Source organism: Nematolebias whitei, chromosome 2, assembly GCF_014905685.2.
Source record: "Nematolebias whitei isolate Nwh7 chromosome 2, NemWhi1, whole genome shotgun sequence".
NCBI classification, from domain to species: Eukaryota; Metazoa; Chordata; class Actinopteri; order Cyprinodontiformes; family Rivulidae; genus Nematolebias; species Nematolebias whitei.
In genome coordinates, this window is record NC_056499.1 from 45,127,826 (window position 1) to 45,154,723 (window position 26,898).

The window sequence follows — 26,898 nt, forward strand, 5'->3', positions numbered from 1 at the left end:
GAGCCGGGCCGGTCATTTTGATATAACTTTTGTGAAGGTCCACGTTGTGTTTTGGGCCACATTAAAGTTGAAAAAGATACGCTTATCTGGTGTAGATTAATAAGTGAGCAGTCACCAACTAGTTCCTGGAGTTGGTGAAATATTGCATCTTTGTTCGCAAATTATGTCGCCATGGTAACTCGAAATGCCAATAAACATAATAGCACACATCACAGGGCCGAGCCGGTCGTTTTGATATAACTTTTGTGGGAGTAGACATTGTGGTTCAGGCCGCATTAACGGAGATAGAAATGTAGACTCACTTCCGAGGGGTAGAATAATAGGTGCCTGCCATGTGCAGGCATGGCAGGCACCTATTATTCTACTGGCCTCTGCTGTACTGTATATGTTCACATCTGTAAGCATTATTCTCCTCCTGCACTTTATCTGTAAACAGGTCTCTCATGAAAAGGGGTCTCAATGTGACCAACCTGAATAAATAAAGGTTGAATGAAAAAAATAATTGGTATTAATATTGTATTTGCACTTCTGGTTAATGCTGACTGCATCCATCAGCTCAGTACCTGAACTCTGCACAATGACAATAAAGTTGAATCTAATCTCATACGGTCAACTTGCTGCTGAAGTTGAACAGCCCTGAAGTGAATCTTTAAGCTAAGATCTTCACATGGCATGAAATGACACATTATTTTTTGTAAATTTTGATGTAAAAATGTTTTTTTTTTCCATTTTTTAATAAAATAAATAATCGTTGTGATTTTGACAGATTTCCTTTAAATCCATTGGACACAATAATTTTAGATTAAAAATTGCTATAAAACTTTTTCAACACAAAGCCATGAAAACATTTCCACTGAAAACGCTGTTGGTGCCACATCAACATGTCTTCTTTAGAAATCACGAGAAGTCACAGTGAAAAATGTTACTTTAAACCATCACAAGTGTTTGTTAAGTTTGATTATTTACCGTAGAAACAATACAGATGTTCGTGTGCGTGATGTCGTGCAGCACGGACAACAAACGTGACTTCGAACAGGAGCTGAATAAAACTGCTTGCACAAACAGACCTGATCTAGCAGCTTGCATTTATAGATTTGATGTTATGATCATTTGAAATATATATATAATCAATAAACTTTAAAATGAAAAGCTCAGGAATTAAAGAACAAAGCGCCTATGTAGTCCAAAATGTTGCATTATGGGTTGAACTGAAGGTTTTTTAGTGATGCTTTTCAAATAAAACATAAAAAATAAAAAATAAATACTGGTATCTGCTTTTGTCCCCTGATATTTATCATTTAATTAGTTGATCAGATCCACAGTAAAACCAGCACCAAGCTTGTTTCATACAATCAATGTGTCTTATTCTAAATATTTCAAGTACAATATTTTTCAAAGGCGCACTTAAAACCTTTTAATTTTCTCAAAAATCGACAGTGAGCCTTATAATTCAGTGTGCCTTATGCATCAATTCTGGTCGCGCTTCTGAAAAGTACGGTATGTAAAAGTATTTAATACTGTATATCTTACACAGCAACATCAAAACAAGTCTGTTTGGAAAATGAAAACCATTTGTAATCGGAGTGCTTGAGTCGCCTTTTAGCCCTCTGACAGGTTTCTGCCCTCAACGTAAGAAGCCTCTGACTCGTCTGGATTTCACTGAAGAAGGTACAGAAACATCTGTCCCATCTGTCTCACCTGTGTGCTGAGGCCCTTGCGCTGTGCTGCAGGTGTGTTTGCATAGGAGGAGATGGAGGAGCTGGTGTGGATGTCATCTGTGTCGATGTTGTCGCTGATGCCACTACTCACGGAGCTGCTGTCGTCCCAGCTGCAAATACACAGCAGAAGATAGAAAAGCTCACTTTATTCATTCAGCCTTTATTTATATAGGTTATTTATATATATACATATAAATATATACATATATAAATGGACAACATGTTTCACCCCAAACCTAAACTCATTTATTGGACAATAAACTGAGCAAAGAGACGAAATATGCTAAATGTAAAACAGCTCTTCCAAAATGAAAGATTTGTTTCAGAGTTGTGACGAGATTTTTTTTATTCAACTATCTACTAATCATTCTAACATTTTATTGTTTTGCTTGTTACTCGGGTGGCACAACTGGTAGAGCTGCTGCCTCTCAGTGAGCAGGTCCTTGGTTCAAACCCCGGTCCAGGGGCCTTTCTGGGTGGAGTTTGCATGTTCTCTCCGTGCATGCGTGGGTTTCCTCCAGGTGCTCCGGTTTCCTCCCACAGACCAAAAACATGCATGTTAGGCTGATTGGTAACTCTAAATTGTCCCTAGGTGTGAGTGAGAGAGTGAATGGTTGTTTGTCTCGTTTGTCTCTATGTGGCCCTGTGATGGACTTGCGACCCATCCAGGGTGTACCCCGGCCCTCGCAGAGTGATTGCTGGACATGGGCACCGGCGACCCCCGTGACCCAAAAATGAATAAACGGGTAAAGATAATGGATGGATGGATGGATGCTTGTTACTCCATATTAGACCAATCCTTCAGCATTATGGATCAATACCAGTTGACTGTAATCATTTTATTTAAACGTTCAACATGATAACGTATGGTTTAATAATCTATAAATGTGTGGATTTATATTAATAAGAGGAAAAAAAAAACTTGTGAAGTTCAGTCTTAAATGAAGTGACAAAACCTCCGGGATCAGAAGTTTTCAGCCACAGAATGGAAGTCCGGTCGTTTTGTCACTTTCTTTCCATTCAGCATTAAATATGAATAAAACAGAGAAAAGACTGCCTGGTGATTCTCGTCCTTTCTTCTCCAATAAACTGATTTCAACTTGGACACACACACACACAGACATGCCCAGATTGGTTGAATGGGGCTGTCTATCATCTGAACAAAGGCTTGTCGGAGGGGTGACACCATGGTGTGTCTGTGGACTGTTCAAACAGACCCATATGAACAAAGCAGTCGTGCCAGGAGCAAAGGATATCTGCAAATATGTCTGTGTGTATCTGCCTGGAGTCTGTGGGGGACAGGAAGACAAGCCATTTGGCAAACATCACTTTGAAAGGAGCTGAGGGTGACAGTCAGCGCAGCGCTGGCTGAGACACACCACACACCAACTCCCTGCAGAGTTTACAGCTAAATGCATTTTAAATGTCATCAAAGGAACATTTACTAGCTCACAGAGAAACATTTTCACAACAAAACAGATGGAATAGTTGTGCTTCAGTTTTAAAGGAATGCATTTCACCCACCACCTTACATGCCTGAATTTTAAAGCAAGTTTATCTTTTGATGAGAAACGACACAGGTATAGCCATTTTGGTGAAATCCTACAGATAATTTATAAAATACTGAAAACTTTGCATGACACGTGAGTACTCAGACAAGGACTCTCAGCTACTACCACATTAAATTACAGCTAAATATATGTAAAAAATTACTAAGAGCCATTTCTGTGTTCTGCAAAGTCAGTAAGCAGTGGCAGCCATGTTGAACAGGTCTGACTGAAACTTTGATCAGTTGTAGTTTTAAGACAGGCGTGTCAAATTCTGGTCCTCGAGGCCACTACCTCACCTGTTTTAGAGGTTCCTCTGCTCCAACACACATGATTTGAATCATAAAGTGATTAACGCCGGTCATGACTTAAATTTAAACTGTCTTGAGTTGAGAAATGAAATCTTAATTTTTCAAAGAAGGCCCAGGTTGAGATTTTCTAGTTAAATTAAATTTTAAGAAACTAGAAAATTGCATTTCCTGCGAAAATGCAGTGTGAATGCTTATTGCAGAAGAACTTGCTGAAAGACAGCTAAAATAAGCTAAAAAAAACATTCTGTAGCTGAAACTGAAGAACAAGCCTAAACTAAATAAGCTGAAGAAAGCAGAAAGAAGATGGTTGCCCAATTAGGTTGGAAGAAGCAGAAATGAGCACATCCATCCATTATCTTTACCCGCTTATTCCATTTTGGGTCACGGGGGTCGCTGGTGCCCATGTCCAGCAATCACTGTGCGAGGGGCGGGGTACACCCTGGACGGGTCGCAAGTCCATCACAGGGCCACATAGAGACAAACGAGACAAACAACCATTCACTCTCTCACTCACACCTAGGGACAATTTAGAGTTACCAATCAGTCTAACATGCATGTTTTTGGACTGTGGGATGAAACCGGAGTACCTGAAGAAAACCCACGCATGCACGGAGAGAACATGCAAACTCCACCCAGAAAGGCCCCTGGACCGGGGTTTGAACCAAGGACCTGCTCGCTGAGAGGCAGCAGCTCTACTAGTTGTGCCACCGTGCTGCCCAGAAATGTGCACATAAAATTGGAAATCATTTGAAAAAAAAGCTTAAATTAGCTTAAAAAACAGCTGAAAAGTAGCTAAAAAACAGAAAGAAACAAATTACCAGAAGGAAGTGGAGAGAGCACAATTTTTGTTAAATTATGCTGAAAAAAGTGCAAAAAAAGTGGAATTAGCTGAAAAAGCTAGAATTAGCATAAACACAGCTAAATGGTAGCTGAAATAACTGAAACTAACAGAAATAAGCTGAAAGGAACATAAGTTGTAATTAGCAGTAAGAAGTTCATTAGGCTGAAAGTAACAGAAATTACCTCGAAAAAGGTGAATATATCTGAAAACACCTGAAATTAGCTTAAAAAAGCTAAAATCTAGCTGAAAAGCCAGAATAAGCTTAGATTGGCATAAGAAAGCAGAAAGAATATGTTTGCCCAATTAGGCTGAAAGAAGTAAAAATTAGCACAAAGTCGAAATTTAGGGTAAAAAAAAACTAATATTATCAACAACAACAAAAAACATCTAAAAAGCAGAAAGAAGCTTAAATTACCAGAAGGAAGTGGAGCGAGCACAATTATCCAAATTAGGCTGAAAAAAGTTAAAATGAGTGCCAAAAATGTGGAATTAGCTGAAAAATCTAAAAATAGCAAACAGCTAAATAGTAGCTGAAATATCAGAAGCAGCTGAAACTTGCAGAAATAAGATGAAAGAAGCAGAACAAATGTGAAAGGAGCAGTAAAAGGTTGTAAACAGATCTAAAGACCTGAAGGATGTTAAATGAGCTCAATTCATTTTCTACGAGAGAAAAAAAATGGCAGAAAAAGCTCAATATTTCAAAAAGCTAAAGTTGCACCAATACCATTAGGAGAAAGAGCTGAATGTTTTGATTTATGATTTGTTGAAAAAGCTTAAAAATTGTGGAACGAGAAAGATGCTGAAAAACGTACGGAAGGATTTAGAAGTGGAAAAAGGATCACAGTAGCGTGAATGCTTCATAAGAATTCACACAGTAAAATAAAATCCGGCTTCTGCTGAACATGAAGCTGTGATTCATCCCCTCAGTCAGGTGTGTTGGAGCAGGGCAGGATAGAGGCCCTCGAGGACCCGGACTGGACCCCCCTGTTTTAAGCAAAGACGTCTTGTGATGCATTGCAGTTAAAATGTGTCGGGGATGATGCACAATTAAAACCATATAAGGTTTTAGCTCAATATCCATAAAACTGACCAAGTTAAAGAAATGTTTGTGTTTACTAAGGTGAAGTGATGGGAGCAGCCATTTTGAATTGATGTAATTTCAAAAGTTAATCAGTTGTAAATGTAAATCCATTGATTACTTTCTGAAAGTTTAATGAGGATCCACCCAGTGACTCGTGAGGTACTTTACTAACAGACAAACCAGGGTAAAACATTAAATCCCACAGCTTTAATTTAATATATTGCATGATTTGTGAGCATGTGTTGAGAATGACTCTCAGCTGACAATACTACACCAAATTATGGTGCATCTGTTTAATTGTTGGAGTTACACCCGTTATTTTGTTTGTTGAGACGGATTAGCTGTGGCGGTCGTTTTGAACAGGTTTGACTCCAAAAGCGAAAGCATTTCAAGACGTACATTGTTTCAAAGTGCTTCAGTAAATTTGTCCAGTGGTTCATGAGATAATTGTTACTAACACAGACATTAACAAACATCCTCTTTCAGTAGGGGGTGATAAATGTGTAACGATACCATCAGGACAGCAGTGTTTAAATATAGGGCACCAACAGGAAGTGTGTTGTTTGGGTAACTCAAAATCCTTTGTTGACTTTTAGCACTTGACAGCTTTGTGGTTCAACATCCATCAAGTGATACAGTATCTGCTCCCATTCATCATTTATCCCTGGTTTGATCTTTATATACAGTAAAGTCAGAGCAGACGGTGCTTTGATTTATACAAAACTAAAACTGTGATGCTCAGAAACTAACTCCTGGCTTTTCCCACCAGTGAACAAGCACACACCATAATTATAACTTTCAATAGAAAAACTAAACAAAGGTTTTCAATGGCAAAAATCCCAGATTCAGGAAAAACCCTACCAAACCCTAATCAGCTGGTTCTCGACAAACTTTAGACCAAAAACATCTGCTGCTTTTCAAACCTTGGTTTGAAAATAATCACAGAGAAGATGTGACTTCGCCAGGTGAATGAATCCACCAGACGTTCAGTGAAGACATGGTGTAAAGAGCTGAAAGCATCCGGAGAGCAGAGAGCCGAGAGGTGGTGAAAGATTTAAAATGACCACAACTGCTTTAACCCGTTCACACAGCCACAGGGGGAACTCCCACACACACTGCTGTTAAAGAAAATACATCTGGAAAGCTCAGGGATATATCAGAGTGCCCCTTTCCTTTAAGAAAACGAACGGCAGAGAAATCAAAACAGGCACTGTATAAAGTTTCCTTTGTATTCTTGTTCATGGACACACACACACACTGCATCTACCTGTTCAGGGTGCCCGCGTTGCTGTGGGAACCAGGACCGTGCACGAAAACGCCAAGCTGCACGGAGAGTTTCATGACTCCATGCTGTTGAGGCAGTTCACACGAATAAATCTCTCCTCCCCGTCTTGAGTTTTCTCTCGCAGCCTCTCTAGATCTGGCCCTGTTCCTGGATCCTTTGTCACCGGCGTCTCATCCCCCGGGCACCGTTTGTCCGCACTGACACCGGGAGAAACTGAAGAGAGGCAAGGGAAAGACCTGCCCTATACTGCTGGAAACATGAGCCTCCCCGGAGACCATTAACCACTTCACTGCTGCAGCCACACCACTAAAGCTCACACTCAAACACACTCAAACACACCCTGAGCCCTAAATAAGCCACTTGAACCCAAGGAGTATCAAGTCAAAGCCGCACGATTGGAGACAAACTAAAACAGAAGGAAAATCCTTGTCCTGCAGTTGCTCCGCTGTGCGTTTCCCAGCTATGGTTTCCGTGCACTGAGCCTCTGTGTGTCCAAGACTGCAATTTCCCAGACAGATCCACCCTGACCGACTGACAAGCAAGTGCTAATTAGAGATCAGGCCAAACGGCGGGGCCCAGCCTTCAGCCTCCTGCTGGCAAAGCAACCTGCCTGTTACCAACCGGCGGGCCCTTTGTGGCCAATCACAAGAGAGGGAGACATTAACCACAGGTTGCCCCCAGGAGGAAGTGGTGCCAAAGACAGAAAGTCGAGGTCAGTGTCTAATAGAATACTACTAGCTGGAGGATGTGAGGTTCGTACTTTTTCCAGTTCATTCAAGTCAAAAATATACATTTTTGTCAGCTAACCTCTGTTCATGTGATTATCTTTTATATCTTCGAGATGAATGAACCAAATGAAGAGTCCAGTCAAACATTAAGTGCAAGCTGAAGTTGGGATGAAAAGGCTTGTAAACCAGTCAGTAGTGGAGAAAGAAACGTTTCCACAGAAGAACACCAGTTCTCTCATGGTCCCTTTAGACAGATAACTGCTGTCCCAAAGGGGTCAGAGTTCAAAGGCTAAACCTCCAAATTTCCTTAAAGAGAAAAAATAGAACATGGGGGGGGGGGCAAAGAAAAGAAAAGGCTCCCACATGTCAGCCAATCGTCGTGTCCTGAGAAAAAAGCAGTGGCTGTGTTTGCTTGAACTATTCTTGTGTGAGTCTTTTGGGACTGTGGTCAGTTGGACAGTTGGTCTTCCAGTCAGTTCAGCTCTTCAGTTGTCCCCCCTCCCCCCTCAATCCCAGCCACCAAAAAAACTAGTCCAGTTCTGGCCCAAGTACACAGGGTCTGTGCCGCAGAAATGTACACACAGAGCTGCGAGGCAGAAGTAAGGGGATTTCCTGTGTTTGGGGGGAGACTGCTGCTCCTCGTCCTGCAGCTGTATCCTACAAGCCCCAAATCTCCGTCTGCCCAGATGGACAGACAGACGGTGGCAGAGGAGCAAAAGACTGGCAGACTCTCAGACTGACAGCCCTCAGGGTGTGGAGGGAAACAGATAGCATCGCGGTGAGGCCGACAGGTGACTTCTGCACGAACGAACATAAGAGAAGCCCGCGGGACGACAGAACATCAAACATATCATCAGATGCAAAACAATGACAAGATGACGGTTTGCCCAATTTCAGCTGAAATGTTTGGGCTTTAGTAAGAACAATACATTTTGACTGCACAAGCCTCGACATGCACAAAAACCTTTGAGGCACATTTTAGGCCCTTACAATGTGTGGTGGAAAAACAGTAACAACGGAAAACTAAAAATGACAGAACACGTTGCCCCAGCTGCAGAAAAGTTGTTGAACCAGTCATGTTTTGTCTACGAGAAAACACTCGAGATACTTCTCGTTGATTATTTACTTTGAGGGTTTAACGGTGTAACAATTAAAATCAAGCTTCAGGCAGTTCAGAGGCATAATTAAAGACTTTCATCACTCGTGTGTGTGATGAATATAACAGTCTGAGGAACGCACTGGACTGATGAAGTCCTTTGGATGAAGGACGAAACGTCTCAACTAGGACCTAATTTTTACCACATGTCTGGCTATTAATGGGCCACTTGGCTTGCCATATTGATGAAGACGCTTCAGCCCTGTGGGACATGCCATCTGTGTCTCTGCTGGGCAGGAACATGTGCGCGAGCTGGTGTGCCTGCTGCAGCCGTAACATCCACTCCACAGACTGGGCAACGTCTCCTCTTGTGGTATTTTTAATAAATAATCAAAATAAAAATGTGCATGACTTTGGACTTTAAGGGGCAGATATTTGAGTTGCCGGATCCGAGCAAACAGTTGCTGGAACGCACCCCATCAAAATGAGAGTTCCCGGATTTTGTTCTGGAAGGATCCGGCTCAAATTAAGCACTGGGCTCAACAAAATAAGAAACCGTTCAGATGACCTGACTGAACTTTGTTAAATTTTCTACCTGGATTATTGAGCATGAACTTTGATGTTTTGAACCACTTTGACTATGGCTGCCTCAGAGGAGTCGACGGGGGAGAGGGCGGGTCCCAGAATCCATTTTATCACCAGCAAACTAGTTGATCCACTACGTGGGTGTGCTGTTTGTGGGACTCAGTTTGTTGTGGATCCTCGGACTGATGAAGTCCTTTGGATGAAGGACGAAACATCTCAACAAAAAAGAAACCATCTAAATGACCTGAATGAACTATGTTGGATTTTTTTACCTGGATTATTGAGCATGAACTTTGATGTTTGATCTAATGAACGCAATGCTTTTGTCAAGTGTTCATTTAGGCAAAAAAACAACAACTAAAAAGTCCAGTTGTTTTTTGTATTGAACGCTTTTTGAACTAAAAAGTGAATTCTGGGAGTTGTGTTGTGAATTATAGATTGATACGCTGTCTAAGCTAAAAAAAAAAATAAAAAAATAAAAAACAACTTGATGCCCTTTAAAGTACCTTGAAAAGTTTTTAACACTGAGGCATGCTACAAACATATTTTGTCATCATCCTTTTAATAACAAGAAATGCAAATTTATAAAAAAAAAAAAAAAAACAAGATTAACATTGATTCTTTTCTTTTCTAAAATTAAATGTCAGACTGAGTCGATAAAAAGCCAAGAAAATGGGATGCTGGGACATTCTGGGAAGGAGACCAGGAACTGTGTGGTATGAAAATGACACAGCTGTCCCTGCCGTGATGAGGACAGTGAGGACTGGATGGGGCAGGGAGGAATGTACGTCTTTCTGCCTCCCCGTTTCCTGTGTCTGCTCTCTTTGTTTCCCTTCTTGGGAAAACATTTGCTGTCCACATTCAGATTTATCAAAGCATTTAGATCCTCTGGTTGCCTCTCTTTCACACTTCCTTTGACTCCACTCTTTCTGTGTGTGTGTTTGATGTGTAAACACACAACCCCTATAGATTTAACCGACTGACCCGGATCTGCAGGGAAAACTCAGCAAACTCTTTACACATGTGTCATGCATCACTTCACACAGGCGCACGACTCCCCTCTGCTGCAGCCACTCTACTTAAAGACCACTGGGACAAACAGGGAATTTCTAACACGAGTTAGAAAAGACAGCCAGCAAACAATCAAACCTTTTTTCACCCCAGTGCTAGAATAAAACATGCAGCTGTAGCTCCTGCCTCTCCTGCGCTCGGAGACTCACAGGGTCCCTGCTCCATGTAACAGGCAGGCAGACTTTGATACGTAAATCTACTTTCTGTTTTGTTTTAAACCTTATTTGAAAGTGTTGTCATACAATATGATAAATATGAAGAAATAAAACATAACTAGAGGAATTTCATTTCCTGTGAAAATGCAGTGTGAATGCGTATTGCTGAAGAACTTGCTGAAAAACAGCTGAAATTAGCTAAACACGTGCTGAAATGTAGCTGAAAAGGAAGAACAAGCCTAAGTTAGAAGACGAAAGCAGAAAATACACATATTTGCTGAATTATATTTAAATCAGCAGAAATGAGCACAAAAATTCGGAAATTAGCTGAAAAGCTGAGATTAACAAAAAATAACTGAAAAGCTGAAAATGCAGAAAGAAGCTTAAACTACCAGAAGGAAGTGGAGAGAGCCCATTTTTGCTGAATTAGGTTGAAAAAATTTAAATGAGTGCAAAAAAACCAAAAGTGGAATTAGCTGAAAAAGCTAAAATTAGCATAACACATCTACGTAGTAGAAAAAGTTGGAACTAGAAGAAATAAGCTGAAAGGAGCATAACATGCTGAAATTTGCAGAAATAAGTTACAGAAGCACAAAAATGTTGTAGAAAGAATCTGAAAGGAGCATAAAACAGCTGAAAAAACAGCTGAAATTTGCTGAAAGTAGCTGAATAAATGTTAGATTTGCACGTGGAAGCTGAAAGAAGCTGAACCAGAATGAAATGTGAAAGGAGCAGTAAAAGGTTGTAAACAGATCTAAAGATTTGAAGAATGTAAAATTAGCTCAATTAATTTTCTATGGGGAAAAAGTGGCAGAGAAGGCTAAATATTTCAAAAAGCTAAAGTTTCACCAAAACCAAGTGTCACAGCACCCTTCTCCTGAACGAGCTGAACGTTTTGATTTATGATTTGTTGAAATAGCACAAATAGTGGAAGGAGAAAGATGCTGAAAAATGGATCACAATAGAGTGAATGCTTCAAGAGCAAAACTACTAAAATTATCCAACATTTTTCAGTCAGGTCATCTGGACAGGTTCAAAGAGACCATTTTATCACAAGCAGAACTGGTTTGTTCCACTTTGGAGTAAGCTGTTGGGAGAAGAATCAGTTTTGTTGTGTGTTTCCTTGAATGATGAAGCCTTCTGGATCGAAGGCGAAATGTTTCAGCACAAAAAAAGAAACTGTCCGGATGACCTGACTGAAAAATGTTGGATTTTATACCTGGATTATTGAGCATGGACTTTGTTGCTAGAATTCTGTTTACTAAATGACTTGAACAGTTTCAGAGTTATATATCGTTAAAATCTGTACAAATGAAACATAATTTGTGTTAGTGACATTTTCTGTTGCAAGCAGAGTCAAACTGGCAAACATAAAATTAGAAAAAAATAAGCTCTTAAGTGCATATTTGTTGGCTGTGTGGCTTCAGACTTTCCTCATAAAATAGTGATTTTTCCCCAGAACTGAGGCCTTTACAACAGATGAATTTAAATCCAACACACTCTGCTCTTTTTGTATCAACTGTTTCCTTTCAAAGCCTGGTTCAGACTCCAGACTGGACCAGAAACACGGGACCGAGCCTCTAACCTCATTGTGTTCCTTCAGAAATGACCCGTTCAGTGGTTAGCGCTGCTCACAGAGACTTACTGTATATTTCAGAAGTCCTGGTTTTGGATCATGCTTCTATCACTGGGATAGATTAAGCTTTTTGGAAATTCTGTGTATTGTATTTGAAAGAACAGAAATATAAAAATGAGAAAAGGAAATAGAAAACAAGCTTTAACCAAAAAAAAAAAAAGAAAACTGAGGAGGATAACATTCAGCAGAGATTAGCATTTTCTTAACCTACTCAACTCGTTTTAAACAGTTGTGAGTGTGCAAATATATGTGCATCTCCTAAAGTTAGGACGGTGTGCTCAACAGAAGCCCGAGGGGCCTTGGGTTATATTAGTAACCATGGCAACTGAAGCATCAATTCGTCTTTGTTTGTTTCTCTGTTTCCAACCAGGACAAAGAAGGTCTATTTTTAGCACGACCGTACCTGGCAGCCATTATCTGACTGCATAAATTACAATCTGAATTTGTTGGGTGGAGTCAAATTAGAGTCAATACATTTCTGAACTTGTAAATGATATTTACAAAATAATTTTGAGTAGGATGTTGGGTATCAATCCGACACCATCAGATTAAGATTTAAATCTACCAATAAGTGCATAGTTCATTTCTCATTTTGATACAATTCAACATACCCTGATTCATGCTCAATAATCCAGGTAGAAAAATTCAACAAAGTTAACGCAGGTCTGCTGGACAGTTTCTTTTTGTTGAAACGTTTCGTCTTTCATCCAAAAGACTTCATCAGTCCGAGGAGCCACAACAAACTCAGTCTTATAAATAGTACCTTCTCATTGTGGGTCAACAAAATAAACTGTCCAGAGGACCCGACTGAACTTTGTTGGATTTTTTTACCTGGATTATTGAGCATGAATCAGGGTATTTTGAACCACTTTGGCCATGACTGCCTCAAATGAGTCGACAGGGGAGAGGGCGAATTCCAGAAACCATCTGTGCACCATCTAACTGGTTGATCCACTATGTGAAGGTGCTATTCATAAGACTGATTTTGTTGTAGCTCCTTGGACTGATTAAGTCTTTTCAAAACCAGAATCAGCTTTATTGTCATTTCACCAAAGAGCAGAGAAATTACATTTCAGTACAGCCTGTCCGAGAGAAACATAAACAAACAAACATGGGGAGAGGGAGGTGACTGAGGCCGCTGGCCTCAAGAGGCACAGCCTTGTTTATCAGATAAGCAAAAAAAATAGAAGAGGGAGTGGATGTGTAAAAAAAAAAAAAATCAAATCTCACACTGTGTCCTAGACAGGACACAGTGTGAAAGTTGCAAAATAATGACCTCAGCACATGAAACAGCAACATACTGATGACATCATAATACATTTATGCACGAGGAGGCCAAAGAGGGCAGTGAGTTGTCCGTGAACTCTGCTAGAAAGTTCCATAGTCCTGATAAAGATGGCACCGTGTCCATCAGCCGGCTTAACTCTGACACAGACCCACAGATGTCCTCAGGAGGGGGGGAGCGGAGCTTGTTGTTCAGATAAACAACCAGGAGAAGTTGAGATAGCTGGCCAATTCAAGGCTGAGTGGGGAAGCCAAATTCAGATACATGTAACACAATTATTTTGGGTCAGGCAGCCTCTGCTTGAATTTCCATGTCTGCCTTATAGTTCTGCTGGTATGTCTCACTGGCGATTCCAAACAGCCAAATTTTGTGGTCATACCACCGGACCAAGCTTGTACCCTTCTCCAAGGATAATTCCTTCTCGCCAGTGAGTCCCAGGAGCTGCAAGTGGCCTGCGATTTTCAGAAATCGCGTCCAGCTCACGGCTCAGCTCATGCAGCATCTGAGTCTGAGAGCTTACCGCTCGGTACATTCTTTCATGCCAGGCAGGTAGCCTCACATGTGCCAGAACCGCTGCCGCCATCTTCCAAATTTGTTGATATGCCAGATACCCGCCAACTCCAAAAAGCAGAAATCCAGTTATCATAAACCCAATTATGTATGTGTCTTCTACACCCTCAATGGACAATACAGACAGACACACCACCTTCCACTGTCCCCAGGAATCCATAATGTATCCAGCTGCGAGTGTCCCTTCAGGGCATGAGGGCTCTCCTTCACCCTGTCTTCTCGTGGAGAAAATGTTATCAATTGCGTTGCGAGACCAGCTGACCATTTTTGGATGCAAGACGAAATGTTTCAACAAAAAGAAACCGTCCAGATGACCTGACTGAACTTCGTTGGACAATTGATTATAGTCACATTCAAATTATAACCTTAAATTGGATAAATCTGTTCCCCATCCTGAACGTGTAGAAGGATGTTGGTGACAGTGTAGAGAAAATACACCCATTCAACAAGATACCTCCAGCAGAACCAGACCCAATACAGGTGGCCATCACGCACTGGTTGTACAGACTGATTGGTGACTTAGCCGTCATAGCTAAGCCAGTTTGAATTATATCTTTCCTGTTTAGTATCACATCAGAAAGCGTGACATTGTTTTTGGAAAAGGTCCAGCACCTTTCAAAAGTGATGTCCAAGCGTAAAACTATGCTTTAATGAATAGATTATGCTAACACTTTAGCTTAAGCAGGAAACATTTAACTATAAAATACTTATAAAAGAGGGCAGCACGGTGGCGCAACTGGTAGAGCTGCTGCCTCTCAGCGAGCAGGTCCCTGGTTCAAATCCCGGTCCGGGGGCCTTTCTGTGTGGAGTTTGCATGTTCTCTCCGTGCATGCGTGGGTTTTCTCCAGGTGCTCCGGTTTCCTCCCACAGACCAAAACATGCATGTTAGGCTGATTGGTAACTCTAAATTGTCCCTAGGTGTGAGTGAGAGAGTGAATGGTTGTTTGTCTCGTTTGTCTCTATGTGGCCCTGTGATGGACTTGCGACCCGTCCAGGGTGTACCCCGCCCCTCGCACAGTGATTGCTGGACATGGGCACCGGCGACCCCCGTGACCCAAAATGGAATAAGCGGGTAAAGATAATGGATGGATAGTTATAAAAGAAAAATGAACTCCTGTTTTTGGAATGAAAACACATCTTTGTCACAAGAACTTGTCTTGGGAACTTTCATAAACTTTATGAAGCGTTTATTGGACACAAGCCAAATGGTTTCAATAGTCTCATTGATTGTGTTTAATTTTTTTGTGTGTTGAAAAAACATTTGCAATGACTAACACAGTTGGTTTGAATGAGTTCATGGCTTGCTTTGGTGTGACTAATCTTGATAACCCAACAGTGACTAAGCTTGCACCCTTCTGTCGTCATTAACCAAACACTGCTGGAGGTAACCTTCAACGTATTTGGACATACAGTCCATTAGACCTGAGGTTGAACATGAAGCAGATATTAATGATGAAAACGTCCTGAAACAACAGCAGGGACAGGCTGATGTCTTCAAGCTAGACAAGACCGAGCAGGAACAGTGTGTGCAAAACCTGGAAAGGCTCAGGTGGGGTGGGGGGGAAGTACAAATGACACAGTGTTTCTAGAGTGCTGGTTCAGAAAAGGAAGGGGAACAGAGGTGGGTAAAAGACGTGAGTCTGAGCACAAACTACAACTTTATTATTGCTAAACCAGAAAAGCAGGTGGTGAAGTTAGACAGACAGAGAAAGAGACAGACAGGTAGGGGAGCCAGGTGTTCGCTGGTAGCTGAAGGAAAGTGTTGATAAGGAGTCTCTTCATGTGCCTGAGGCCAACAGGAAACCTGTTCACACCCAGACAGGACAGATAACCTTATGGGGTTTAGGAAATCTGTGTGTGAGTGGTAGAAAAAGTTTTCAAGCACCTCTGGACAGCTGCAGGTGGGATTATAAACCTCCTGAGAAAAAAATCTGATCCACAAAGATGCTTTAACAGATGCTCACAGATCCACAAAGTGCTGCACTTCAAAGAGCCATCATCAACATCCAGTTACAGTGTTTACAGACAATGCGGGTAGACAAAATACTTAAGACGAATCATTAAAATGTATACGTGTAATGACAGAGGACTTACAGAAAAAAGAAAAAAATAACTTGTTAGGACTTGTTTCGTTTTAGGTACAAATGAGATGAAGCAGACTTGAGGGGCTGCTTTGAGTAATAGCTCTGACAGTCTTGTCAAACGTGAGAAAAGGACAGTGAGTAATTTATGCCGAACAAAAAAAATGTAAAACTCTGGAAAGCAGAATTACACAACTCACACAAAAGTGACGTTACAACAAAGTGGGTTGTGCACATGAGATTGCCAAATGTATTGTGTCACAGAGCTGTGAGGTAAAAGATGAACCATTTCTTAGTTTGCATGTTCTCTCTGTGCATGCGTGGGTTTTCTCTGGGTACTCCGGTTTCCTTCCTCAGAACAAAAACATGCATGTTAGACTGATTGGTAACTCTAAATTATCTCTAGGTGTGAGTGAGAGCATGGTTGTTTGTCTTGTTTGTCTTTATGTGTCTCTGTGATGGACTGGAAACCTGTCCAGGGTGTCCCCCACCTTTTGTACAGTGACAGCTAGATAGGCACCAGTGATGGGGTAAAATGGATGGATGGATGGATGGATGGATGGATGGATGGATGGATGGATGGATGGATGGATGGATATATATAGTGTTAGGAATAAAATAGCCTTTGATGATAAATTGTGGCAAATAACATAATATGGTTGGTGAATATAAGGTTTAATTATGTATTATGGAACATAGATCATATAAAGATGATTAGAACATCTGTCAGATGTGTAAACTGGGCCATAAGCTGATAAATAATATTGTTTTAGTAACTGCTAACTTTAAAATCAACCATGACACTTTCTGCTGTCAGTAGGAAAATAGTTACTTATGAGGCCTTTAATGAGAAAACAAAACCACTCAAAGGCTCTTGTTTAGTTTAAATAAGAATAACTATAAAGTTAAATTATAGTTCACATCATCTGAGTATGTGTGGGATTATAAAATAATTAATGATGAGTTAAAGAGCCGCTTAATATGTCAGAACGACAGTAGAGCAATCTGATTTAATGATATGATGGATTACCCAGGAGATTATCAGAATCTCAGAGTCTTTGTGAGATTATGTAGGTTGGTGCTTATGGTGTGTCACATACTCAGTGGAAAGAGATGACAGCTAATGTGTGCCTGATTGATTGGACAGGGACTTCAAAGAGTCTGTAAGGTGTAAGATTGGATAAGAAATTGAAAACAGGAAGTGTCATGGGGTGGATAAACAGAGTCTATAAATGTGGGAACAGAGCTGACACAAGGCAGAATGGTATTGTACGGGGGCCCCTGGATGCCAGGTAATATATAAATATTTATACAATTCTCTCTTATTCACACATTTTGAAGTCTGTAAAAATAACGATGTTGTTTAATTCTGACATAAACGTGTGTTCCTTCCAAGCAACAACCCGGGCAGGGGAGAGGAGAAAAGGACATTGTTTCACCTAACAATTGTCAAATAATTATTCAAAGCCACTGCAGTATCCTCATGAAGGAATGCTTCATGGCCTATAAAGTGCTCCATAGTTAGAATAATACAACGCACACTAACATTTGACGTTCAGAAAAAAATAAAATCAGCTTTACTATTTAATGTTTCAAACTGAGTAGTTACCTGCTCCAACCAAACCTCACTGATGAAAACAAACACCTGAGTGCTCATATGAACTTTTGTTGCGAGGACTAAGGGCTGCAAGAGTGGACACAGCTCTTTACATAAATGTACTGTATAAGTAATGTAGGTCAGATCATCCCTGACACATCTTACATTTCTATGCTGATGATACAGTTGTTTATTGTCGAGATAAAACAGTTGCTACGTTTTTCCAGCTGTTACAGTCTGCATTTGACATAATCCAGTCCAGTCTGGTTTGTTTCATATCAAACTGGTGCTAAATACTGACAAAACCAAAGGGATGTTGTTTTTAAACAGGAAGTCCGTACCAGCAGTCCTTCCTTCTATTTTACATATGAATGGTGTTCCCTTTGAGTTGGTTGATTCCTACAAATATTCAGGTATCTTGGTCGATTCACATCTCTCTTTTAAGCCTCATGTTGAAAACTTGACAAGCTGAAATTAAAACTGGGTTTCTTCTTCAGAAATAGATCCTGTCTAACTCTGAATGCTAGGAAACGCCTTGTAACTGCAACTATCCTTCCCTCCATGCGATGACATTATTTACATGAACGCTCCTACAAGCACCCTGCAGATGCTGGATGCTGCCTTTCACCGTGTGCTAAGATTCAAAACTGGTTGTAACTATCGTACCCATCACTGCGCTCGGTATTCACTGGTCACCATTAACTTCATGTAGACTCTCTCACTGGTACATTTTCATCTTTAAATCACTTCTTGGTCGGCTGCCTTCATACATCTCCTCCTTCATGTCTCTGCATGAGTGCAGCTACAGCGTGCGCTCTCAGGACATTATTACCTGCAGTGTTCCCTGAGTGAGGACTGAACTAGGCAAAAGGGCCTTCTCCTACTTCGCTCCTGTTTCCTGGAATATCTTACAAAAAGATCTGAAGCTCTCGACCTTGATCTCTCTAAGGGATTTTAAACATCTGTTAAGTTCATGGAAAAATCAGCACAGACATGTTCCTGTTTTTAGAATGTTGCCTTGTTTCATAATGTAGCTTGATCTTATTTTGTTTTATATCACTACTTTTATTTACTTTTCATTTCATTTGCATTTTATTGTTGTTTATTGTTGTCTGTGTCTCATCTGTGGTTTGTCTAAAACAGGTCTCTCTTGTAAATGAGTCCTCGTTACCCAATGAGACTAACCTGTACAAATAAAGGTTGAATGAAAAAAAACAAACCTGTTAACCAACTTTAAGGTTTGGCTCTAAGATTTCAGAGGTGAAAGATATAATCTGTGATGAGTCACAGATCGGATGACAGCAGACAGTTCAGCAAACAACTCAGTTAATCAACTAATGAAAAGACCTCAGTATTTTTAAGCTAGTACCTGGTGTAAGCAAAGATTAGCTGACATTGGAAACCGATCAGACAGTGATGTGAATTCAACTTGGCAAATTGTGTTTAACCAAGCTCCCACATTTCTGCAGTCAAATGAGCTGGCCTTACATTTGGAGAGTGCTCATCCTTTCATTTTCATAAACACGGCTCACCTGTGGTGCTGCAGACTGCGCCATGGGGAACTGTCACCAGTTCATTGTTTCATCGCAGCACTGCTCTGGAATCAGCTTTACGTCTACATCAGCTCCGCTCTTAAGCTGTTATTTAACTTGCTGTTTTCTCATTTTGAACATTAACTTGTTTATTTTTATACATTTCTGACATTTTTCTGAATTTTAACAGACATTCACTTTTTTATTTTGCATTGAATTAATTGTTTAACCGCATAAAAATAAATATTTGTTTTAGTAACGGCACCATCCATCCATCCATTATCTTTTATCCGCTTCTTCCATTTCGGGTCACGGGGGTCACCGGTGCCCATGTCCGGCAATCACTGTGTGAGGGGCGGGGTACACCCTGGACATGTCTCCAGTCCATCACAGGGACACATAGAGACAAACGAGACAAACAACCATTCATTCTCTCACTCACACCTAGGGACAATTTAGAGTTACCAATCAGCCTAACATGCATGTTTTTGGTCCGTGGGAGGAAACTGGAGCACCCGGAGAAAACCCACGCATGCACGGAGAGAACATGCAAACTCCACCCAGAAGGGCCCCTGGACCGGGATTTGAACCAGGGACCTGCTCGCTGAGAGGCAGCAGCTCTACCAGTTGTGCCACCGTGTAATAATAACGGCACCATTAATTGAAAATTACAAATGCCAAATAATATCCTCGAGCCTAAAACATTTACAGAACACTTTGTTTTGGTTACTTGAAATGATAATTCATCTACACAGTCTCATACTGAGTTATTTCAACAACATTACACTCTGCTGTATCATTATTTTTGCTTTTTGTTCTTATTTTGTTCAAATAAATGATATGTGAATTAACATCTAAGCCCAAACAGGGGATGACAGTGTTCTGTAACGCTCAGCCTCACAGCCGTGTCAGACAACAAAGACTTCTCCTTTGTCTGCTTCAACAAAGAGGATTCAAACCAGAAGTCAGACCATTACAGATTGCTTCCTCTTTCTTCGGCCACAGAGATTAATGGCATGAGTAAAGAGAGCCCTCTCTCACACAGGCACAATGTTTCTATTCTCTATTGTCTTTGTTTATGCTTTGTTGTTTCCTGACACATTCTGCTTCCACGCACCACTTTACACCGATTTGACAGTTTAGGAAAACCTTTTTTTACAGTTTCCACTGAAACGTTAGTTACCAACACAGCTGACGATGCACACATTTGAAGAAGCTTTTCCAGATGCATGCTCTGTACTCATTAGTCCAGGTCTGTTCGGATTTAGAGGATTGTAGCGTGAAGGCCTAAAGGTTTTTTGGAAAGGCCTTTACTGTGAACCTCGATCCTTTGAAGCTCGTGACCTGGGAGCAGAGGGGGCACACCACTGCCACATGGACACCCCACATCTCTGTTCACCTGCTTCTCCTGAGAGGATGGATCAAACACCAGATACAATCACAATCGCCTTTACACCTCAGCAGGTCATACACAGCTACTGCTGCACACACACCGAAAAATTTCAGCTTATAAAAAAAACTGCAGGGAAAGCTGCACATTTCCCACCCCAGACTGCATCATTAACCCTGCTGTATTCATTAATTTATCTTAATCTTTTACAAGACAAAACCAGTGACCCCTTAAACCCTGCAAGCTTCAACACTTTCCATTTATTTTATGCCCAGCTCTCCTAATTAAGCCCAACAACAAAAAGAAGAAGTGAGCAGGCTCTTCAGGGGTGATGATGGGACTCACCTTCCTCGTGTGAATGTTTATGAAGTGTTCATACAATGGACATCCATTTTTCTTCTGTTTTTCTGCATCTTTCTCATTCGACAATTTTTGTGCTATTTCAACAAATCATGAATCAAAACGTTCAGCTCGTTCTGGAGAAGGGTGATATGACTTTTGGTATTGGTGCAACTTTAGCTTTTTGAAATATTTAGCTTTTTATGACATTTGTTTTCTCATAGAAAATTAAAAGAGTTCATTTTCCATCCTTCATATCTTTAGATGTTTACAACATTTTACTGCTCCTTTCACATTTTGTTCTGCTTCAGCTTATTTCTTGTGCAAATTTAAACTTTTTTCAGCTACTTTCAGCTAATTTCAGCTGTTTTTTTCCAACTATTTTGTTCTCCTTTAAGATTATTTCTGTTAACTACAACATTTTTGTGCTTCTTCTAACTTCTTTCTGCTAATTTCAGCTTGTTATGCTCCTTTCAGCTTATTTCTGCTAGTTTTGACTTTTTATGCTATTTCAGCTATTATTTAGCTGTTTTAATGCTAATTCTAAAATTTTCAGCCAATTCCACATTTTTTGCACTTATTCCAAATTTTTTTCAGCCTAATTCAACAAAAATGTGCTCTCTCCACTTCAGTCTGGTAATGTAACCTTCTTTCTGCCCTTTTAGCTACTTTTCAGCTATTTTTTTTGTTGTTGTTGTTGCTCATTTCAGCTTTTTTCAAATAATTTCCACTTTTTTGTGCACATTTCTGCTTCTTTCAACCTAACTGGCCAAACATGTTTTTTCTGCTTTCTTTTGCTAATTTGAGCCTGCCTTACCCTCTCAGCTACCTTTTTAGCATTTTGTAGCTAATTTAATCTGTTTTCAGATAAATTCAAGTTTTTTTGTGGCAATTTCTAATTAACTTATTTCTGCTCATTTCAGCTTGTTATGCTAATCTTATATTTTGTATGCTAGTTTCAACATTTTCTGCTCTTTCAGCTACTATTTAGCTTTTTTTATGCTAATTTTAGCTTTTTCAGCTAATTCCACATTTTTTAGGTAATTTCAGCTCTTGCTGCTTCTTTCTGGTTGCTTTTTTTTGCCTTTTCAGCTACTTTTCAGCAGTTTTTTTTGTTGTTGTTGTTGTTGCTAATCTCAGCTTTTTAGTTAATTTCCCAGTCTTGGTGCTCAGTTCTGCTTATTTAAACCTAATTCAGCAAATATGCATTATTTGGGTTTTCTTCTGATAATTTATGCCTGCTCTTGCATTTCAGCTACAATTCAGCATGTTTATAGCTCATTTCAGATGTTTTTCTGCAAATTATTCAGCAATAAGCATTCACGCTGCATTTTCGCAGGAAATGCAGTTGCTCTAGTTCATTTTAAATCTGAACTGTGCCCTTCTCTCTGATCTAATAAACCTGAAAATTAAGCCTATTGAAGATCATGAAAGGAAGAATGTAAGAAAACATCTGCAGCCTTGGTCAGCTAGGCTGCACAGAGACACACTTGCATCGTAAAAGTGAGAAAAATAAAATAAAATCTGAGAAACTTTTTATCATTTAATTGCTTCCAAGTTTCTTCTTCTCCTTGCACTCCTAAATCAGTAAAGAGCGTCAGATGAGAGGAGAGATGGAGCTCTGCACAAAGCGAGGGGATGAGCCAGGAGAGATGAAAGGTAAGGAGGAGGACAGTTTGTTTAAAGCTCCACCTCAGGCTACAACAGGTCAAAAGACTGTAAGACAGGAAATTAGCCACACCTGAGGATTTATGGCTAAAAGCTCCTTGATGCTTTAAAGCTGCTGCAAAACATAAAAGCATCTGCATGCCTTAAGCTTCTGATTAAACTTGTTTTTTTACATTTGCTTAAAAATTTATCACTGCTTAAACTAAAACATATTCTGACCTTTCAGAGCAGATCTTGCTGAGACGTAACCTGCAGGGGCCGATGGCTCTGCCTGTTTGAGCCACAGCGGGCCTTTGTTTCACCTAATGTCCCCCGCTTTCATTTACAGCTATCTCTGCAATCTTCATATTAAGCTCATTCCCTCCCCCACTGTCTGTCTTTCCACCCCCCCATCATTCTTGTGCACCATGGTGGGATTTTGCTCAGCCTTCATTTATTTCCGTCTGTCAACTAGCCAGGAACAAAATCCTTCTCCAGCTCGGTGACAGGACAAAGGCCGCATGGTTTGAATAAATTACTCACACTGACACTCTGAAAAGGCTCGTGCATGCACACAACCTCCGCTCATCGTTTAGCTTTGCAGCATGCTAAGACCTAACAAACAACGTGAAATTTAAAACTGAAGATCAGGGTGAATGTTTCACTGCTGCAGTGCACAAGCAGGAACAGGAGGACTGAGGTAATATCTAAATTGTGCAATGTCTGGTGCGTTTTTATTTCAGCAGGATTTGTTCATGTTGATTCTGTCCAGATTGTCTGACTCTTCTGAAACTGGGTCATTTGAACCAACCTTCTGTGAGGCGTCGTGTTTCTGTTTGCTTCATGCCTCAAGACAAAAGGTCCTGCTGCGTGTGTCAACACAACATATTTATTCCAAGAACACAAAGTTTCACAGCTTTTGAGTTAATCCACACCAGAGCACACGCTTCATACTTCAGTGTCCTTCATTACGCTGCTCTCACATTGTCTACACTGTGAGAACACTTTGAGTGTTTAACACTGAAAGCTGCGAAAATACAGAAGAAAACCTCCTTACACATGGACGAAGATGAAGACAACATTTTTATTCTCAAATGGAACATTTTTTACAGACAGTCACATCCATCCGTCCATCTGTCTGTCCATCCAACCGTCCATCCATCCAGCTGACCGTCCATCCATCCATCTATTCATCCGTCCGTTCATCCATCTTTCTGTCCGTCCAACCGTCCATCCATTGTCCGTCCATCTATCCTTCCATCCATCCATCTGACTATCCATCCATCCATTCGTCCGTCCGTCCATCCATCATCCATCCATCTAACCAACCACCCATCCATTCATCCATCCATCAATCCATCCACCCATTCAAACGTCCATCCGTTTGTCTGTCCACCCATCATCCATCCATCCATCCGTCCATTCATTCATCCATCTATCCATTCGTCCATCCACCCATCCATGCATTCATCCATCCATCCAACCATCCAACTATCTGTCCGTCCAACCGTCCATCCATCTATTATCTTTTACCCACTTCTTCCTTTTTGGGTCATGGTGGAGATCACTAGTGTTCATGTCCACCTATCACTGTGTGAGAGGCGGGGGACACCCTGGACAGGTCTCCAGTCCATCACAGGGACACATAGAGACAAACGAGACAAACAACCATTCATTCTCTCACTCACCTAGAGACAATTTAGAGTTACCAATCAGTCTAACATGCATGTTTTTGGTCTGTGGGAGGAAACCGGAGTACCCAGACAAAACCCACGCATGCACAGAGAGAACATGCAAACTCCACCCAGAAAGATCCCATTTGATTTGATCCGGCAACCTTTCAACTTTCAACATTTTTCAACTGATCCACCGTGCCGCTTGTCACATTTCTTGACAAATGAATCGCAAGAATATTTTTAAGAAGTAAACAGAACAAACTATGTCAAAGACAGTACTTCTGTAATGATGGGTCGCTCCACTAGTGTGAGGTGTGTGTGTGTGTGTGTGTGTGTGTGTGGGGGGGCCTGTTTTAATCCTACCTGTCTCCATCGCCCTGTCCTGATGACGTATTCCGATGCAGCGTTTCTCGGACGGCAGCCATGCTGTCAGGCAGTCGGTTCAGGCGCCGAGTGTAGAGCCCCAAACCTCCGTCCGTCATGTAGCTGCAAAACACAACAAACTGCATCACAGAGCAGTTCTGAAACAAACAGGCCAGAGCGGGCGATGCACAGCCGAGCAGCTCAGCGCTAACTTTGAGTCAAACCGGTCCATTTTATTTATTTATACTTTTAATTCATGTCTTTAGAAGGTGGAACCCACATCCATTTAGCTTTCTGGTTGAGGCAAAGCTCCCATCAATCAGGACTAAAAGCTCCCACACCAGCACAGTCTGACCGGAGTCAGATCTTTCTCTCATGTGGTGAGCAGCAGCAGCCGTCTTTAATAGAGCTGCTCAGCAGACAGAGGATGAGCCGCCTGCTCTTTGCTCTGCAGGACGTGCACTCATCACTGGGGCCAGCTGTGCTGCAGGCTGTCAGATCCTGGTGGCCAGGAGTGACAGAAAACAAATACCTGTAAACAGAAGGTTAAGCAGGACGTTCGCTTCATTTTATGATTGGAAAATATGACTCAACGAACTCTGAAACTGACCGTTACAGTGTGAAACAGATGCTGAGGCGCTGAGCTTGCACAAACAGCCCCAGCCTAACTGAAACAACACTGAGCCCACGAGTATTTCCCCGCAGGGCAGATCACTAATGAACTGAAATGTTGACTCTGCTCAGGTGAAACTTAAAGCAACGTTTGACGATTTAAAGTCGAGGCCCGGACGGTCGAGCGGTGAATACTTTCTTTGTGCGTCTGTGGAGATTCTGTTTCTGCTGCTGAAGCAGGAAAAATAAACGAACCGCTAAAATACTTTCAGCGCTATCATCAAGACGGAGCATGCACACAAGTACACATTTAGATCGAAACGTCTGTAAAGTACACACACAGACAGAGGCTCTACAGTGATGTCAAACTGCATCAACATCTGGATTTGTTTGACATTTATATTGAAATGTAGTGTTTTATCAGCAAATATCAAAGCAACAAATGCCAACGAACGTTAAACTCAAGAGTAAAATGTGTAAAGAATCTCAGGCCATTTGTTAACAAGTTGTTTTTTACAAGAAATTTAAAAAAAGCATTTATCCTCTTGATTGTATTTAAGATATTATTAGGGTAAAACTGAATTCCTACTTAATAAAAGGGGTCAGCATCAATCATCAACGTGTGAAGTCACCTTGGAGATGACCAGACAGACACTTTACTCCTGAGCTCCTGTCCTCTCATCTCCAACACTTGCTAACCTGTAACCCTCAGCAGGAGAGACGTGTCCAGACAGGACAGCTTCCAGGCTGAGATGAGCAGCCAGGTAGAGTTGACAGAAACAAATGGAAGAGCAGAGAAATGATGTGGCTTTCTAACGATGCATGCTGCAGGCAGGAGAGAGGTCCACACAATGTCATGCTTTTTCTCTGAAGAAGAAAAGGACAACTGTCTCTCCCAGGTCCTCTGACTCACACACGTACCTGTCTGCCTTGAACATGTTAATCCAAAGTACACAAGTCCACGTAAGAGCTGGTTCCTGCAGAGTAAAACCTTCTAACGAACGAGTCTGTTCAACCGTTTGATGTTGTCAGGAAGAGCCACGTGCAGGATCAGCTCTCGTGTGAACAGTCATAGTGACAAAAGAAGTCTGTTAACTGTCCAAGTGCAATGTCAGTGGGCTGCTCTGCGAGCGCTCAGTGTCTCTCTGCTCTGCTCCACAGGCTTTTCTCTCCTGACTGGATGGAGGTTGGGTCTGTCTGTGGAGGGTGGAGGAAGGAGGGAGAAGGGCAGACTGATAATTCAGGCAACACTCCCCCCGAGCAAAGGAGTGAAGCGGGTGGCCCCGCTGTCTTCTTGGCTCAGGGAAATCAAACAGATGAAAAGAGGAGGGTGTTCTGCATGGAGGAAAAGAACACTGGAAAACTTGACGTCAGTCAGAGGACAGCACGGTAAATATATAAGTAGAGAAACTGCAGAATGAATGCGTATTGCTCAAGAATTTGCTTTAAAAAAAAGAAAACAGCTGAAATTAACTAAAACATGCTGAAATGTAGCTGAAACAGCAGAACAAGTCCAAGTTAGCAGAAGAAAGCAGAAAGAACACTTCTTTACTGAATTAGGTTTAAATAAGCAGAAATCAGCACAAAAATTAGGAAAGTAGCTAAAAAAAAACATATTAGCAAAGAAAATAGACGAAAAGTTGCTGAAAAGGCAGAAAGAAGCTTAAACTACCAGAAAGAAATGGAAGGAGCTGAAATGAGCTCAAATAATATGGAATTAGCTGAAAAAACTAAATTTAGCACAAAAACAGC

General features: G+C 41.1%; 1 protein-coding gene across 1 annotated transcript in view; it reads right to left on the reverse strand.

Annotated features, from left to right (window-relative positions):
- nav2a (neuron navigator 2a) overlaps positions 1-26,898 on the reverse strand; it is a 162,430-nt gene that overhangs the window by 44,913 nt on the left and 90,619 nt on the right. The window contains exons 11-12 of the mRNA XM_037694567.1: positions 24,535-24,657; positions 1,673-1,828 (exon numbers count right to left, since the gene is read on the reverse strand). Coding sequence (XP_037550495.1) covers positions 1,673-1,828; positions 24,535-24,657 — 279 coding nt within the window. The remainder of the gene's footprint in view (positions 1-1,672; positions 1,829-24,534; positions 24,658-26,898) is intronic.